Source organism: Pseudochaenichthys georgianus, chromosome 12, assembly GCF_902827115.2.
Source record: "Pseudochaenichthys georgianus chromosome 12, fPseGeo1.2, whole genome shotgun sequence".
Taxonomy (NCBI): Eukaryota; Metazoa; Chordata; class Actinopteri; order Perciformes; family Channichthyidae; genus Pseudochaenichthys; species Pseudochaenichthys georgianus.
The window spans coordinates 691,918-710,276 of record NC_047514.1 but is presented as its reverse complement, the minus strand read 5'-3'; the positions used below and the strand labels follow the sequence as shown (position 1 = coordinate 710,276).

The 18,359-nt window shown below is 42.8% G+C and overlaps 1 protein-coding gene across 2 annotated transcripts in view; it reads left to right on the top strand.

Moving 5' to 3' along the window:
• slc12a2 (solute carrier family 12 member 2) overlaps nt 1-18,359 on the top strand; it is an 85,923-nt gene that overhangs the window by 46,875 nt on the left and 20,689 nt on the right. For both annotated transcript variants that reach the window (XM_071204933.1, XM_034095380.2), the window contains exons 5-18: nt 125-264; nt 1,521-1,631; nt 2,366-2,474; nt 2,610-2,734; nt 2,881-2,965; nt 3,680-3,840; nt 3,940-4,047; nt 4,356-4,479; nt 5,967-6,068; nt 10,335-10,490; nt 12,028-12,127; nt 12,990-13,101; nt 16,092-16,232; nt 17,160-17,266. In XM_071204933.1, the coding sequence (XP_071061034.1) occupies nt 125-264; nt 1,521-1,631; nt 2,366-2,474; nt 2,610-2,734; nt 2,881-2,965; nt 3,680-3,840; nt 3,940-4,047; nt 4,356-4,479; nt 5,967-6,068; nt 10,335-10,490; nt 12,028-12,127; nt 12,990-13,101; nt 16,092-16,232; nt 17,160-17,266 (1,681 nt within the window). The remainder of the gene's footprint in view (nt 1-124; nt 265-1,520; nt 1,632-2,365; nt 2,475-2,609; nt 2,735-2,880; nt 2,966-3,679; nt 3,841-3,939; nt 4,048-4,355; nt 4,480-5,966; nt 6,069-10,334; nt 10,491-12,027; nt 12,128-12,989; nt 13,102-16,091; nt 16,233-17,159; nt 17,267-18,359) is intronic.

Below are 18,359 nucleotides of genomic sequence, written 5' to 3'. Positions count from 1 at the left end.
GTCACTGCTAAATCATCCTGCTGTATGTATAAACAAAAAGGTATACATACATTCAATAAAATAATAAGAAATCTGTTTAATTCAACATCTTCACATCAGTTCACTTCCATTTTCCTTTTTGCAGGTGGAGCGTATTACTTGATATCGAGGAGTCTGGGTCCGGAGTTCGGAGGTTCCATCGGTCTGATCTTTGCCTTTGCCAACGCAGTGGCTGTAGCCATGTACGTGGTGGGCTTCGCTGAAACCGTTGTGGAGCTTCTTGCCGTAAGTCTCCGTGTGCCTTTTGATGCTCTTAGTTCAGGGGTGTCAAACTCGAGGCCTGGGGGCCAAATCTGGTTCGCAACTTCATTTTCTGTGGCCCCACAATAGCTCTGAAAGAATATAATATGTTTATTATACGGTTACATGGCGATTTACAGAAGCAGGTTGCCCATAAACTACATGTCCCACAATGCATCTCAAATTGGACTTTTTTCTCAATTTGACTTTTTTCTCTCCAAAATATGCCTTTTTTCTTAGAATTTCCCCTTTTCTCAGAATTCTTTTTTGTCACTTTATTTGTTTTCAAAATGTCACTTTTTGTATGTCACTTTTCTTTCTTCAAAATTTCACTTAATTTTTTTCAGAATTTGGCTTTTCTTTTTAAATAATTTTGTGACATTCTCACTGAAGAGACTTGCAATTTCTTGCCCTAGACTTCTGCTTTCAGACGTAGTTAATTATGAAGTTATTACCCTATCAGATAATAATCCACTGCAGAGGCTATCATGTAATATCATGCATTATTTTATATATATATAAAATATTTATATATGTATTTTGATATAATCGTCTTAAAGTTACAACCGGCCCTTTGAGTGCAACCATAATTCCTACGTGGCCCGTGATGAAATTGAGCTTGACACCCCTGTCTTACTTCCACTTTGACTCTCTGAGTTCAGTAAACCTGACCTTTCCCATCACCTGCACACTGACAGCTTGCTGCAGAGAGAATTGGTGGCAATGCGACACCCTATGAGCCAAGTTAACTGATACATCACTGTTTATTGGCCCTCCATCTATCCAGCCATCCATTATTATCCTTTAGGGCTGTGGGGGGGCTGGAGCTGATCCATTTACCTTTACAGCAGCTCTGCAAAGCACACACAGAGGGAATCATATACCACAAAACAAACTTTATTTGATGAATTCAGTCTGCTCAAGCGTACATTATTATTACATAAAAGTCGCACAAATAGGGACTGTTCTGTCATATACAGTACGTTATGCTGTTGTGCCACATGTATTGTTGACATTTATGTTTAGTGTTGATTTTTGTTTTAATCTGTTATAACGCCTTGTGTGGAATGCTTTGGCAATACTATGTTTAAAATGTGGTCATGCCAATAAAGCCCTATTGTACTGACTGTGTGTGAGCTCACCATCATTAGACTACTGTCTAATCGTCTGTAAAAATCAAGAACTTTAGCCATTGGGTTTTATTGTTATACTCTTTAACAACTCCATGTTTTGTCTTGCAGGGTGTAGATGCCATCATGACGGATGAAATCAACGATGTCCGCATCATCGGCACCATCACAGTGATCCTTCTGCTGGGCATCTCTGTGGCAGGCATGGAATGGGAGGCCAAGGTAGGAACAAAACCCCATTCCTGGTTAAATGAAGTCGATCTTAAACATTGCTCAAGTGTGGTCCTGGTAACCTGAACTAGGTTAGAAAATGGCAAGAACCTGGCACCTAGAAAATGCCGTCTCTATAGTAGGGTTGCCAGAAACTGACCATGATCAAAATCGATTATTCGGCAGCCCTGGCGAATAATAATCGATTATTCGACTGACCCCCCCCTTAGTTGAAACTAAGCCAGAAAAAAAAAAAAACATAAATAATAATAAAAAAAATATATAAATAAAATCGATTTTTAAAAATAATATTCGATTATGGCGAATATTCGAATAATCGCTGGCATCCCTACTCTATAGTGGCCTATTTACATTTTGATCCCTTTAAAGAATCAAAATAAAGCACCGTTTGGATCTAAAGGCAGAGCAGAGGCATTAGATTCCTGGAAATCCAAATGTTCCCTCGAGCCATCAGACTCGGGACACGCACCACGATTGATTTCAAGATTCAAGATTATTGTCATGTGTGCATAGCTACAGTGTAGTTATGACAATGAACATCTTAGGTCACAGGCAGTGCAACAGTGCAACACAATAAAACCGATACAATAGTGCAAGTAAATAAAATAGAATATAATAGAAATAGTGCAGAATAGTCAAGTAATTGGAATATATATAAGTTGCAAAGGTGTTTGACATAAGAGATCAGCTGTGACTAATAATTTGGTTTATTTTCTTCTCCGTAGGCCCAGATATTCTTGCTCATTGTCCTCATCGCAGCCATCATCAACTACTTCATCGGAACCTTCATCCCCATCAAGTCCAAGGAACCTTTGGGCTACTTTGGCTACGACAGTATGTCCACACACTTAAATGAAACTAGCTGAAATCAACAGAATGAACATATCTACCTCCTGTGTTGGCAACGTTGGCACTGAAGAAGTCTCTGTCCCTGGCCGTACAGTACTCTAATCTCTATCGTATCATCAGGTGCGATCATGTGGGAGAACATGGGTCCGGATTTCCGAGGCGAGACGTTCTTCTCCATGTTTTCCATCTTCTTCCCTGCAGCCACTGGTATTCTGGCCGGGGCCAACATTTCAGGAGACCTCGCTGTAAGTCTACTGAGACGATGCTCATGGGATGGATTTAGATTTATTAGATTGACGCTGTCGAACCGAGCAAACTTAAAGGCCTTTTTATAGATAAGAAATCCCGTGTTTGTGTCGATCGATAGCTTTCGTTGTGTTTTTTGTTGCAGGACCCTCAGCTGGCCATCCCCAGAGGAACCCTTCTGGCCATCGTGATCACAGGAATAGTGTACCTGGGAGTTGCTGTTTCAACAGGTGCAGTGCTATTTGTGATTTAGTCTGTAACTTGGAAAATCTGTAATTCTTTTACATATATCACGAGGCGCTTTCACACCGGAGTACTTTTCCCGTTTAGTTCCGAAAGTTCCTGGAGTTTTGCGTTCACACCAAAAAGAGAACTTAGTTCATGAGAACTTTTCCCCCTTTTTAGTCCCTGCTAGAGAGGTGGTTTCCTGGGAGACAAAAGTTCCAATTTCTATTGGCTGGGCGGATTGCAAACAACGCCCCGTAAAACTCGGAAAAGTTTTGTGAAGCTGCCATTGTATTTCCTCGCATTATTAGCATTAGCATTAGCCCCGCGCACCAACGCAGAGAGACTAAATTATGGCAACACAAAATAAAACATGGGAGCGGTGGAGATGAGGAGGTGTCGGCGTTCTGGCGATTTACTCGGAAGGCTTCAGTAGAAGCTGCTGGGAGTCCCAGCAGCTTCTACTGAAGCCAGTCCCCAACTCCGGGGACTTCCGGCCGGGGACTTCGGGTGGCAGTATACGCCGTGAAGTTGTTTGCGGCCTTCCAGTAAACCCAAAACAGAATTTGTGTAATCTTCCCTCAGGGACTTATTCCGGTGTGAACACGATCTGCTCTTAGTTCCATGGGGGTACTAAGTGCTGGGAACTAAGTACGGCAAAGTACTTAGTGGGAAAGCGGCTATGGTGTCTAACACAGTGTCTGTGCATTTCTCACCAGGCTCCTGTATTGTGAGAGACGCCAGTGGGAATGCTAATGACACACTCAGTTCTGAGTTCATGGCCAACTGCACAGACGCTGCCTGCAAATTCGGCTTTGATTTCTCTTCGTGTAAGAACGATGCTGACGGCTGCAAATTTGGACTCCAAAATGACTTCCAGGTATGAAGGGGCTCAGTCAGGAGACGAGGGCTGGAGAGCTCATAAGATTGCTGTTTGTCGGGTGTAAAAAGTCTAATTCACATTTCGTGTTTGCTTCAGGTGATGAGCATGGTTTCTGGTTTCGGGCCCATCATCTCTGCTGGAATCTTCTCGGCCACTCTGTCCTCCGCTCTGGCCTCGTTAGTCAGCGCTCCCAAAGTTTTCCAGGTGAGATCTGACACAACGTGCATTAAGGCACCTAACGACCCTCAAGATTCAAAGAGTCATTATTGTCATATACACGGTAGCTCCAGAGTAGTTATGGCAATGAAACTTAACTTAAGTCCCAGGCTCATCCTAACACACAACATAAATACATGTAAATAGAATAAGATGAACAAGAACAGAATGTAAAATGAAATGCTGTACAGTGAAACAATATACCGTTAAGAGCAGTTTACCTATAGATTTGGCCAACAGTACATTTTGTAGTTTTTGAACATGAACACCTAAAACTCTTTGTTATTTTTCCACAGGCTTTGTGTAAGGACAACATTTACCCCGGCCTGGGCATGTTCGCCAAAGGCTACGGCAAGAACAACGAGCCCCTGAAAGGATACATCCTGACCTTCATCATCGCTCTGGCCTTCATCCTCATCGGTACGGCTGCACACACTACTCACTAATCATTATCTCTCTGAGTTACCAATAAACCCCACTTAGTATGACCCAAACATCTAGGGGTGGTAGTGTTCAATCAAGAGAACGTTACTTGAGAGGACATCTGGCCGTGACCATAAGGACACATTTAAGATAGTGGTGAAATGGGGCATTTCTAATGAATTGAATAAGGCTGTACGGCCCCCCGAGACAAATGGTTAATTTGTGATATTAGCATTGGATTGATATAGGACATTTAAATTACCTTTTTAATAAGTGAATAATTAATAGTTACTTTGGATTGAATAGACCAATTAGTTCAAGCTTGTCCCTTAATTCCCTATAATTAGTGCTAAATTACACAGTTATTCCCTTTTTTGAACATTATTATGAATTATTACGAACTAATGGTCCCCTATAAAAAGGCATAATGCTTACAGTATATGCAGAACATGGTCTGATGGGGCGAGAATCATTCCATCACAAGTATCTCAACCCAATCTTATAGATATAATATTTTGCACTGGTCCCAAGTATTTGATGGTCTAAACCAGTTTCCGTTAGCCGGTAATTACCGGACTATGACCGGTAAAATATGCTGAAGACCGGCAAATCTAAATCTCTCCCGTCAAAATGTCCGGTCAAAAAAATGTCCCCTTAGCGCAATACCGCATCAGTTGCGCCACTTATGTGACAGACAAGAAGAGCCGATACGCTACATGCACAGTCACTTCCTTTCTACTGTCTGACATTCCATGTGGAGAAAGAGATGTATCCTCCTGAAGGGGACATTCTGACCCCTCATGTAAACAAATGCTTAATGCTGCGCTATACTTTTGCTGCCACAGCAACGCTTATAGGTGTCCTTTGATACGCAGGCAGTCGTATCATTAGCTAGATCTGATCGATATGGACATAAACGCGAGTAAAGTATAATCTGGCGAGAGAGAGAGATCAGCTCAGCTGCGGAGCAAAACACACACTTCAAGTTAGACCTAACACACTTAGGTATTTTATCTACCGCTGGAACAAGCTAAACTAGTTATACATATATTTATTCTTCACTGTCGGGTCACCCATTACTGGATCAGTGAGCTGCACGAGACGATACTGACAGGAGGGAGAGAGAGAGGCTCCATTTTTTTTTTTTGTATCCAAAGTTACTGTACACTTTTGAATAATGTAGTTCATCTACTATAATCAGTTTGTTTAATATAGAGTCGTTATCAATTTGTTTTAAAGCTCAATAAATAACAAAGTAGACCTTTGACCGGCACTTTTCTCATTTTGTCCGGAAGATTCCAACTTTAATTAACGGAAACTCTTGTGTAAACTGTAAAGCATTGTCCGATTTATTGACCTAACGACTCAAATAAATCAAAAATAATAGCCTTTTGTTTTCCTCTTGCAAACGAAGGAGGAAAAGAGGACAGGAAATGTGATGGTGATTAATTTTAATTGTACCGTTTCATGTGTTCTTCTTGCAGCCCAGTTGAACATTATTGCCCCCATCATCTCCAACTTTTTCTTGGCTTCCTACGCCTTGATCAACTTCTCCGTGTTCCACGCTTCACTGGCTAACTCCCCAGGTAAGATCAAAAGCAGAGAAATGTGCCGAGTTGTAGAGTTAGGATCATTAGAGATTGTTAAAAACCAGTCGTATGGTTTTTAACAATGATTGGAAATGATGGGATTCAAAAGGAATCACATGTCCAAGTGTTCTCACAGCTTAGAGTCTTTAGCGGATCAGAAGCCAGAGAGATGTACTGCAGTCGCACTTGCATGAACAACTCCATTTTGCCACAGGAACATTTCAAATTTCTATTCTGTAAACTTTTAGGGTGTTTTCAAATGTTTCCAAAATTAAAGCTTTAGATTTTTTTGTTATTCAAATTGTTAGGATTTCACTTTGACAGAACAGCAGCAAGCCTTGTCCAACATCAAAGTAAACGTTTTACTTAAACCCATTACTTTACTGTCAGTGTAGCGATGACGCGATATTATTTAATATCGTTGAAAATGACATGAAATCCCAGTGCAGTAATCGGCTGTTGGTGGTCAGTTGTTTTTGATTCCCATATGCTCCAATCACGACATCACTATACAGATCGTTAAAATATACTACTACTATTGTTCCCAACAGATGACTCATTTTATTTGATGCGCTGAGTCATAGTTACGAGTCATGGTTTAGTGTTGTATTGGAGCAATAGGCTTTTTAATTTGTATTGAGCTGTTATGTCTGGCATCGGAACCGTTACCTGGTAGCATCATCTACAGCAGGGGGGTCGAACTCGAACACACCGTGGGCCAAAATAAAAAAAATCGGTACAAGTCGAGGGCCGGACTGGTTCAATGTTTATTGAATGAACTTATTGCACATATTAAACCTGGAACTTACAAAGCTTAAATCATTGCCTATAAAAACAACATTAAATAATCCGTTGCATTCATTTCTTATGGCTCTATCTGCAGAGTCATTTCTTATGATTACATTTCCCCACAGGCCAACAACAGCTTCAACAAAACATTTCCCTCAAAGAGAAACCAAACATCAAATCAAGTTGTATTTATATAGCACATTTTTAAAACGATTTTTGGTCGATATACAATAAAAATACTTTACAATAAAAACACTTACAAATACAACAGCACAAATAAAAAATCACACACAGGGAAATGTCAGGAGTCGTGCTCTGCCCTGACATTACATTACATTTAGCTGACGCTTTTATCCAAAGCAACTTACAATAAGTACATTCAACCAGGAAGACACAACCTTGAAGAAAACAGGTATAAGTACCGTCATTTTCGGACTATAAGCCGCACTGGACTATAAGCCGCAGGTGTTTTAATGTTTAATTACCGTATGTAAGCAGTCCAGCCTTTCGGAACCCGTTGGTGATCGTGGATGTTTTGACACTTCTCCACGCCGTCAGGATCCACTCGCAAACTTGAGCGAAAGTTTATTTTCGCATGCGACCAGTTTTGGTGAATGATTTATCGCCGCTAGTCATCCACGCCTCCCACTGAACGAAGGGTTTGTGCATGAAAACTTCCTTTGCACAAACTGTCTCGCTCTCGTAATGTCCGTCTGTCTTGCTCTCGTTCTGTCTCTCGGTTCCACTTTTACTTTGGCGCGCTACCTGTCTCTCTCTTTTCCGGCCTCCAGCTTTTCCTGCTGGAGCCCGCCGCTTAAAGGTGGCGGGCGCGGACCGGCCATAGAGCCCATAGAGTTAAAGGTGGTGGACTGTAACCTGTAAAATCCATAGATTTAGGAGGTCCCCTAGTGGCCGTTAGCTGTAAAAATCCATAGATTAGCCGCACCGTTATATAAGCCGCAGGGTCGGAAAATGGGAAAAAAGGCACGGCTTATAGTCCAAAAATTACGGTACATCAGGTTTCATAGAGCTAAAACATTTCAAGTGCTACTCAACTGGCTATAGATAAGCCAGTCCTTTATTAGTATATAAGTGCTTTGTTGTCACAAGAAACAAAGGGCAGAAGGAAACAAACTCAGTTTGCTGCTGGGATGCTAGTTCAGATACTTGGCATCTCATCTCGGGTGCAAGTCATCAATGTTTGGGCTCAGGCTCTGAGCGGAGGAGACCCTCAGGATGGAGTGAAGGTGTGAGAGCAATATACCGGCGGGCCAGATCTAATAGGAATTAGAAATTATCCTGCGGGCCGAAATGAAATCCACCACGGGCCTGATTTGGCCATCTGTACTTTTTGTGGGTATTTTAATTAAAAATCCAGATTGGTATTGCGCTCCAATGGCTTCTATCAGGATAGTTTTGCTTATATTTGTCCATGTTTTGAGATATGCGTGTGTCTCCAATCCACTGGAGTTTAACCTGTGATAGAGGTGTACACAAATAAAACCATGAACACTTGAACAGACACTGTTTCCAGAAAGAGTGTTACTGAATAGCGAAGAAGACCAATGAACAAAATAAGATTAGCCGGCTCCTGGAAACCACTTAAGGATTAACTTTAACTTCCATAGCTCATGTGACGACAGGTCATAATGAACCTTTGTCTTGCTAATGAGCTCTGGGAAAGGAAGGATCCGAGAGGATCAGGTGTGAGTGATAACAAGTCTGTAATGGCTCCATCATGGTTAATGTCCTCATCTCTCTCGCTGTCTCCTTTCAGCTGTCGTATCAATGTTATAGATATAAATGTAATAGATCTGAGTCGGGACATGTGATATATGTAACAAGTAGCTGGTGCAAGTACCTTATCATAGTTTATCAAATTGAATAAAACCACAAACCAAAGCTGTTTCTATCTTTTCAAATGTCTGATCTTAACTCCATCTGATACAATAGCCGCTTTCACACCAAGTACTTTGCCGTACTTAGCTCCCAGCACTTAGTTCCCCCCTTGGAACTAAGAGCCGATCGCGTTCACACCGGAATAAGTCCCTGAGAGAATATTAGGCAAATGAAGCCGCTGACGTCACTTCTTCTTCTTCTGCTTTGGGTTTACTGGCAGGCCGCAAACAACTTCACGGCGTATACTGCCACCCGGAGTCCCCGGCCGGAAGTCCCCGGAGTTGGTGACTGGCTTCAGGAGAAGCTGCTGGGACTCCCAGCAGCTTCTCCTGAAGCCAGTCACCAACTCTGATCCAACGCCGACACCTCCTCATCTCCACCGCTCCCATGTTTTTTTTGTGTTGCCATAAGTTAGTCTCTCTCCATTAGTACGCAGGGCTAATGCCAGTAAATACAATGGCAGCTTTAAAAAACTTTTACGGGGCGTGTTTTTTTGCAATTCGCCCAGCCAATCAAAAAATTGGAACTTTTTTCTCCCCAGGAAACCACCTGCTCTCTAGCAGGGACTGAAAAGGGGGGAAAAGTTCTCATGAACTAAGTTCTCTCTTTGGTGTGAACGCAAATTCCCAGGCACTATCGGAACTAAACGGGAAAAGTACTCCGGTGTGAACGCGCCTCTTGTGTAGAAAGATTTGGTCTGATAAGGGATTCAGTAATACTTTAGATTACATTTTTCCTGGAAAGAAGTGGAAACTTAAATCTAAGACACAGATGGTGAAAGGCAGACGATCACATGGTGGGCATGTGAGGACATATCTCCATTTCTTTGGACACTGAGAATATCTTACTGAAATGCATCTCCAGTAGTGGATCTCTTGTATATTGAGTTGTTTGCTTTTTCCCCCACAATACCAAAGCTCTAGCAGAACTCCAGGTACAGATTCTCTATCGGCTTCTATTTCCTCCAGCCAGGTCATAAAATCACACGGACCTAAATGGTACACGACTAAATTAGAGGCGAGCAGTAATACACACATTATCTTGTGGATTGTACTGCCTCTGCAAACACTTCTACCCATTCGGTGTTCTCTCCCCGCTCATGGGGCTGAGACGACGTACCCTTTATGTCCTGTGCTTTGATTTAGCCTCTTGTCATTGTGTAACTGCACACAGTCTCCCATCACTAAAATCCTCCTAGTCTAGTTTCTGTGGAACCCAGTAAACACATACGGCGTCTAATAGCTGGTATAACCTTCAGGCTGCTAACTCCCGTGTGTTAACCTCAGCCCATATCCAACCATAACGTTATCCATGCATTTAACAGCAACGTGAACTATTCTAAGACCATGATAATACCTATGACAATGTCTCCACAATATGTCCTAATTTCAAACGACAGGTCCGACTTAATTGGGTTAAGGAGTCCTTGACTTTACTCAACCTTAACATGAAGTTCATCTCCTCACTTTTACCATTATTATTATTAATATTTCAAACATTATGAAACGGTTTGTGACGAGCTCTCGAAGGGGTTTTTGTTGGCGATGTCGTGACGTGTTTTCCTCGCTGCTGCAGGATGGCGTCCCAGCTTCAAATACTACAACATGTGGGTGTCTCTGGCCGGAGCGGTCCTGTGCTGCGTGGTGATGTTCGTCATCAACTGGTGGGCGGCTCTGCTCACCAACGTCATCGTGCTGGGGCTGTTCATCTACGTCAGCTACAAGAAGCCAGGTGAACTATATTTCCTGTTTTCTAACATATAATCCGTGGAGTTTTCTGATGGAGCAACTAGAAAACTATGTTGTGCTTTTGGCCACAGCTGACTATACATGTACTGGACTTCTTTCTGCAGATTGATATGACTAAACGTGGTCTTTGATCAGAGCATTCTTAGCAACCGTCTGTTATACCTAGCAACAGTCTGCTATTAAGAAATAACAGACCGCAGAATTTCCAAACTAAACCATCAAACCTTTTTACTCGACAAATCATTTCAACATCGCTGAAGCTATGTTCACATGATGCAACAAGTAGATATATAACAAATTATGATTCTTGACCAAAATGATCAAATGTATTAATTTAATATTCCTTGTTAGATGTGTTGCTACAGTAACATGAACTCGTAAAGAAAAACATATTTTAGTCTGTGGTCAGTGAGCACAGCACAGGATTAGGGGGTCTTAGAAAGTATTAAACGGCATTTTTTAAGGTATTACATTTTGTAGCTTGTTTCCTATAAGTATATAAATGGTCCAGAGAGGTTGTGTTCTACAGTCTGCCTGAATGTAGTCATGGCGTAGGTGTGTCGTGTGATTCTGTAGCTTATTGATGGCATCCCGTTGGATTTGACGTCATCTGAACAGGACATCGCGCGCTCACTGCTTGATGGCGCGCAAAGGTCCGTTTACGCCGGTTGCTAAGCAACATCGTTATGGGGAAATGCAAGTCTGCGTCCAAATGGTTGGAAGATAAGGAGGAAGGACACTCAATACTGTATATAGTCAATGTGAGGTGAAGTGTGTCGCCAAGGTAACCGGTTAGAACTCCAAGTCGCGATGAGGTCTTAAAATGTATGGAAAGGGTCTTTAAAGGTCTTACTTTGACTTCAGGATTCCTGCGTAGACCCTGTAATACGAAACTAGCATATTTTGTTTCAGAACAAAAACATTTTTTTCAATAAAAATATTCAATATTTTGATAATGAGCTAAATATCTGACAGATCTAAATACGTTGTTCAGAGAAGACTATGCCTTATCCTGGAAGAAGTTTGACAAACTAATATTTTATTTTCAAGAACAAAAGCTTAGAAAATATTCAATAATGTAGATTAACTACAACAGAGCTCATGGGGTGTTGTACTGACACATTTTAAAGATGCTCTAAATAAGTGTTACAGACACATCATGATGACTTGTATTCCTTTCTTTCTGCATGTGTTGTTGCACATATAGAATTGCTAACAAATAACAGACAGAAATGACTGGGCCTTGTGTGTGCCGTGGCATTTTTAAAAACATTGCCTGCTGCCATCATGAAGTGAAACTAGTAAACAAAGTGTGACTGAATACATCCCGCTGCTACACAACACACATGTGTGCACCTCTGCAAACACAAAGCAGCTCTGAACACACACCTGTGTGCACACTCAGTTTGACACGCAGCTACACACACATGCGAGGCCTTCCCTTGCCTGTGACACCACATGGGTCGCTGCTCTCTGTAAACACGCCGTGTGTTTCTGCCCGCATGCGTCCTCCTCTCCAGATGTGAACTGGGGCTCCTCCACCCAGGCGCTGACCTACCACCAGGCCCTCACACACACTCTGCACCTCAGCGGAGTGGAGGACCACGTCAAGAACTTCAGGTACAACACACAGCCAAGCACCCCCACGAGACACACACACACACACACACACACACACACACACACACACACACACACATCTGCAGTTACCAGCATTACAGTTGGACTAGGCTAATTGTAGTTTCTATTTAAACAAGGACCACGCATACCAATACGGTTTTATGCCAGACTTTAGCTAATAGCTCGTTTCCATCTGCAGCCCCGTATCTTATTACGTATTTCACCAGATACAGCCAATCATAATCAGGCAGACATCTGTTAGCATGCTGAAGTATAAGCGATAGCCTCACGTTTCAGTGCTGATACATCACATTTGTTTACTTTACATTTCATTTAGCCGAAGCTTTTATTCAAAGTAACTTCAAGCGCATTTAACCCACGAAGAAACGAACATAATAAAGCAAGAATCCTTCAAAATGAATCGCTTTGAATAATCAAAACCATTATATTATTTATGATTTAATATCCTCCCAGGCTGTTGTTTCTGATGCTTATAATATAAATAAAACAATCTGATTCATGATGTTGAACACACCTGAAGCCGGTAGTGTTATTATTACGTATCAGAGATTATGTTGCCAGGGCAGCAGAGCGAGCAGAGATTAAAGTCTCTGGTTGTCTTCAGGAGGACTCTGAGCTCCTTCTTGTCTCCTCTCACCGCCTCCATTAAATCTCACGGTGCTTAACATATTCTCTTTGATGTGCGCTACTCTGCTCCGTATTTGTCCTGTGCTAAAGTCCAGAGGTCGCCGTGAAGGTCAGGGCGAAGAGGGGCTGCACTTTTAGAAGCTAGTCATGCTGTTAATGTCAGAATTCAATAGTGATGTATACAGTAGAAATGCTGATGTGTGTGTGTGTGCAGACCCCAGTGTTTGGTGATGACGGGATACCCCAACTCTCGCCCTGCTCTCCTGGATCTGGTCTACAGCTTCACCAAGAACGTGGGCCTGATGATCTGCGGTCACATCCGCACGGTGAGGAGAAACCCTCTGGTTGGCCTTTAGGCGATGTTAACAGAAAGGAACTTGATAGTAGCGACAAAACTCCCACTGAACAGTCGCTTAGGGGCTAAGGTCGCCTCATCGCTTAGGGGCTAAGGTCGCCTCATCGCTTAGGGGCTAAGGTCGCCTCATCGCTTAGGGGCTAAGGTCGCCTCATCGCTTAGGGGCTAAGGTCGCCTCATCGCTTAGGGGCTAAGGTCGCCTCATCGCTTAGGGGCTAAGGTCGCCTCATCGCTTAGGGGCTAAGGTCGCCTCATCGCTTAGGGGCTAAGGTCGCCTCATCGCTTAGGGGCTAAGGTCGCCTCATCGCTTAGGGGCTAAGGTCGCCTCATCGCTTTGGGGCTAAGGTCGCCTCATCGCTTTGGGGCTAAGGTCGCCTCATCGCTTTGGGGCTAAGGTCGCCTCATCGCTTAGGGGCTAAGGTCGCCTCATCGCTTAGGGGCTAAGGTCGCCTCATCGCTTAGGGGCTAAGGTCGCCTCATCGCTTAGGGGCTAAGGTCGCCTCATCGCTTAGGGGCTAAGGTCGCCTCATCGCTTAGGGGCTAAGGTCGCCTCATCGCTTAGGGGCTAAGGTCGCCTCATCGCTTAGGGGCTAAGGTCGCCTCATCGCTTAGGGGCTAAGGTCGCCTCATCGCTTAGGGGCTAAGGTCGCCTCATCGCTTAGGGGCTAAGGTCGCCTCATCGCTTAGGGGCTAAGGTCGCCTCATCGCTTAGGGGCTAAGGTCGCCTCATCGCTTAGGGGCTAAGGTCGCCTTATCGCTTTGAGGCGTTTCAAGTAAAAGAGTCCTGTAGAGACGTCATAGCTTAAAGATGTTTCGTGACTCAAATAAACAAACAACAACTTCAAACTGTCCACACATGTTCGAGCCAGCTCAGGCCACCTGTTGTTTGCTGGGAATTTTGTTTTGACAAGAGGTTGTCAAAACAAAATTCCCAGCAAACAACAGGTGGCCTGAATACCAATAAACCACACCCATGTGACCATTGCCATGAATTGCAATTAAATACAAATGTGCGCAATCTAAAATCATAACAAGAATGGAAATAATTAACTCGCGCTAAATAAGCATTTTGGCTCCTTCTCTCATCGTTAGGGATGTTGTTTTGAAGTGGAAGTAAATAAATAATCATCTGTCTTTTTTATCCCGTCATAAAGCTATGTTCAAAAATCTGATCATGCTCCAAAATAACATCTGTCAAAAGTACTTCAGGCGGCGGAGCATTTCCAAGTGCAGTTAAACTTAAACGGCTTCAACCTAACGAGCATACTTTTTGAATAGTAAAAAGGAAAAGCTTGATTTTGCACATTAAACTGTAAGCATTCACAGCACATGGTAAAAGGACTCCATGCATTCTCCCTCACACTATTGCACTGTCTGAGCCGAAGTTATGATTATGTTAGGCTGATAGTAGCTTAATGCAGCCCTTGTGTTAATTATGGAGTAATAATTCCTTAACCATTCATTCTTTATTGTAAAACCTCTCCTTTATTAGGGTTAGGGTTCATGTTAACCCTTTCCCATTTATTAAACTGATAGCTTGGTAACATTTCACATAGTATGTGTTTGAATGAATGGATTATGTTTGCCTGTGATCTGGTAGAAGGTTAGTTTCTATCTGAATATGCCACGGTAAATACAGCCTGTGCAGATAACTGCTTTATTTCTGTTTCATTCTAGTCAGGGCTCATTAGGTCCTGTTAACTTCACCTTGAATATTCCCACAATGCTGCACTGTAGGCTTAACACCATGATGTGCCCCTGGATCGGATTACAGCCGTAAATCTATCATTTAGTGGATGTGTAAAGTCCTCACTTACTCTTATGGCGCATTTCCACTGCAGGGCCTCGCACGGCTTCGTACGGTACAGTTAGGCCTCGGTAGGCCAGGCTCACTTTATGCTGCGTTTTCATTACAGTTTAGTAGCTGGGGCAGTAACTATAGTAACGCAGTGTAGGCGGAGCCATGACGTCATTTTCAATGCGAAACACAAAACCAACATCAGCCGTTAGTTAAAGTATTAGTTAGTTAAAGTTAGTTAAAGTATTTAGTTAGTTAGTTAAAGTATTTACTAAGAAAGTTTGTCATTTCTTTGACATGTTTGTTAAAGTTAGTTAAAGTATTTACTAAGAAAGTTTGTCATTTCTTTGACATGTTTGACACTTATGTTTGGGCCCTTTGATGGTCAGGTAAATTATACCTAACTGTCCATTTCTAAGACCTACCATCTCCAATCAAGTCGTATTCAACATGCTCAGCTTTTAGCTTATTTTTCAATCATTCCACAGTATTACACTTGTTTATTCACAACTGTCGTCTGAGTAGTTCTGGATTAAATAAAAACCATACAGCTGATAATCCTTTTCAATACCAACATGTCTTTAAATATGTGAATACAAGTAAAAAAAGTGCCAATATTGGCTTTTTGAGCCGTAACGAGGCCAATGTCAAAGTAAGGATGATCTCCTTCAACAGTTACTTATCAGGCTTCCTGTTCTTGCTCTGAGGAAGTTCATTGTTTATTTAATTTAAGATCATTTTCCCTTTAACGCTTCATCACAGTTGTGGGATGTCTTACCTGTGTTTTGACGGAGGTATGAACACATCACTGGTCCTCAGCGGAAACCGTTGATGCGTCTGTTCCACTCCTGAATACACGGTTTAAAAAGCCTTTTGCAATTCCCCTGCCAGCCATAACTGCTCCACAATGGAAGGCCATTTTGAATTGTATGGCTCTGTGCAGTGAAGCAGCTCTGTGTTTCTGATCTGTTAAACATCCTCAGCTAATGGCATTACAGATTCCTCGCTGAAGAGCAGCTTTTCTTCAGAAGTAAACGACAATTTTGAAGAGGACATTCCCGAGTAAAATAAGCTTTCTGTGATGACTAACCCGTTTAAATATAGACGTACAGAATTCCAAGCAGGGCTGTGAGATGAGTTACATGTTCTGTGTGTGTCCACAGGGCTACAGGAGGCCAAACTTCAAAGACCTGGCTAACGATCAGGCGCGGTACCAGCGCTGGCTCCTGAAGAACGAGACCAAGGCCTTCTACACACCGGTGTTTGCAGAGGACATGAGGCAGGGCGCTCAATATCTGCTGCAGGTAGGAGGACAGAGTTTCAACCAATCGCTGACAGGCAAACACTGTTCAAGACTCCAACAACTCTGTTTGTGGCTGTTGATGAGCGCATGTTTATTATGGCACATTCTTTAAAAATACACGACGATATCACTTTATTGTCAAGATAAAGTGTGACATGTTTCTTGAATCACGGCAGCTCCGTTTGCAACTTCAAACAACGACAAATGTTAAGACGCAACACAAGTGAAAGAGACATTTAAACTAGGGCTGTCAAGTTAACGCGTTTATACAAAAAAAGTTTACCGCCACTAATTATTTTAACGTGCGATTAACGCATGTGTATTTGTCCTCGGCCCGCCCCGTAGTCTCAGAGCCCAAAGGCTTGACGTTATTGTTGTTGTAGATATGGATACAAAAAAGGTGAGTTAAACAGCAAGCCAAGCACCCAGCTGATGCTGACAGCCTCGCTCCTGCCGCTCGTTGCGGCAGACCAGGCGTTACTCTCATCTATTAGATATAAACTGTTTAAAAAGTTTCCAAAAGGAATGAAGAATTGGGAAAACACAAATGATAGAAATCGCCCCCTGTTGGGATTATTTTATATTTTGTCGTAGCCTACAACTCTCATGAAAAGACTCTCTTAATCTTTCCCTACTCTAATCTCCATGCCCATTGGTTACTAATGAGCATCACATGAGTATAGCTTCATTCTAAAAACAGTCATTTTTTGTCTAACGCTGCTCAAACTGGAGATAATTTGGGACTATTTTAAGCTGCTGATTAATCTACATTTGCTATAGTGAGTATTTGTGGCAGCGGGACGGTGTACGTGGGAGTCTAAATATATGTGTTCATGCAAGCGGAGGACACATGACTCCTTGGAATGTATCCAGCCTTGTTGAATCCGAGTGCAGGAGTGATTGAGTTTGATTTCTCGTCCCTCTCCAGGCTGCTGGTCTGGGCCGCCTGAAGCCCAACATGCTGGTGATGGGCTTCAAGAACGACTGGAGGGACGGAGACATGATGAACGTGGAGACCTACATCAGCATGATCCAGTAGGTGGAGCCTAGAGACACTCCCTGGAGGAAGCACAGGGGTTTAGCCTTTGCAACAACAACAAATTGAAAATGCATTTTTGTATCTGGATTAGATTATTATTTCCCTCCCTGTAAATGACTTTGTTTAGTTGTTACCCTTTTAGATTAGGTTTTTTTGTACAATTTGAGATGTATTTAACATATTTATTTAGTCAATTCCACATAGGATTTAAGTTATTTGATCAAAAACTACTGGGAGAACTATTGTTTTTGTCATAAGCTATGTGCATTCGAGTTACCAATTAATGTCTAAACATAAATGATTGTCTTCAATGCCATCTTCAGACCATCTACCGTACTTTTCGGACTATAAGCCGCGACTTTTCCCCCCATTTTTGTTGTACAGCTAGCGGCCACTAGGGAACCTCCTAAATCTATGGATTTCACAGGTAAAATTAACCACCTTTAACGCTATGGGCTCTATGACCGGTCCGCGCCCGCCACCTCTAAGCGGCGGGCTCCAGCAGGAAAAGCTGGAGGCCGGAAAAGAGTGAGACAGGTAGCGCGCCAAAGTAAAAGTGGAACCGAGAGACAGAACGAGAGCGAGACAGACGGACAATTTAGCTGCTGTGGCTTATATGACGGTGCGCTTTATAGTCCGAAAAGTACGGTACATGCACACACACCTATAGAACACACTACAGGAGAGGGAACACCCCAAGGAGCATAATACGGCCCCTTTAAATGTCAAGCTCTGAAGTAATCGAGTATAATGATGAGGTGTGTTGTCAACAGATGGCCCAGTGAGAGAAGGTCTAGCGCCCTTTGAGGTACTGTAATGTCCATTAGTGAGGCTCAGGGGTAGGACACGCAATCGTCACTTTGACCTAGAAGTTAGCGCTGCTGGTGCTGTGAACAGAACCGGGTCCCCCCCATGTGAAGCCCGTTTCCCAGCAGCAGTTATGTGAGTGAAGGAGTTACTGATTGTAACATTAAGGGATTACTGCATTAGAGCTGAAGGCCAGGGATGCTTCATTAAAACCACGCTAATCTCTCAGCAATGTGCCCTCTGCCTCCGCTGAGACGCAGAGTCCACACCACCCTCTCTCCC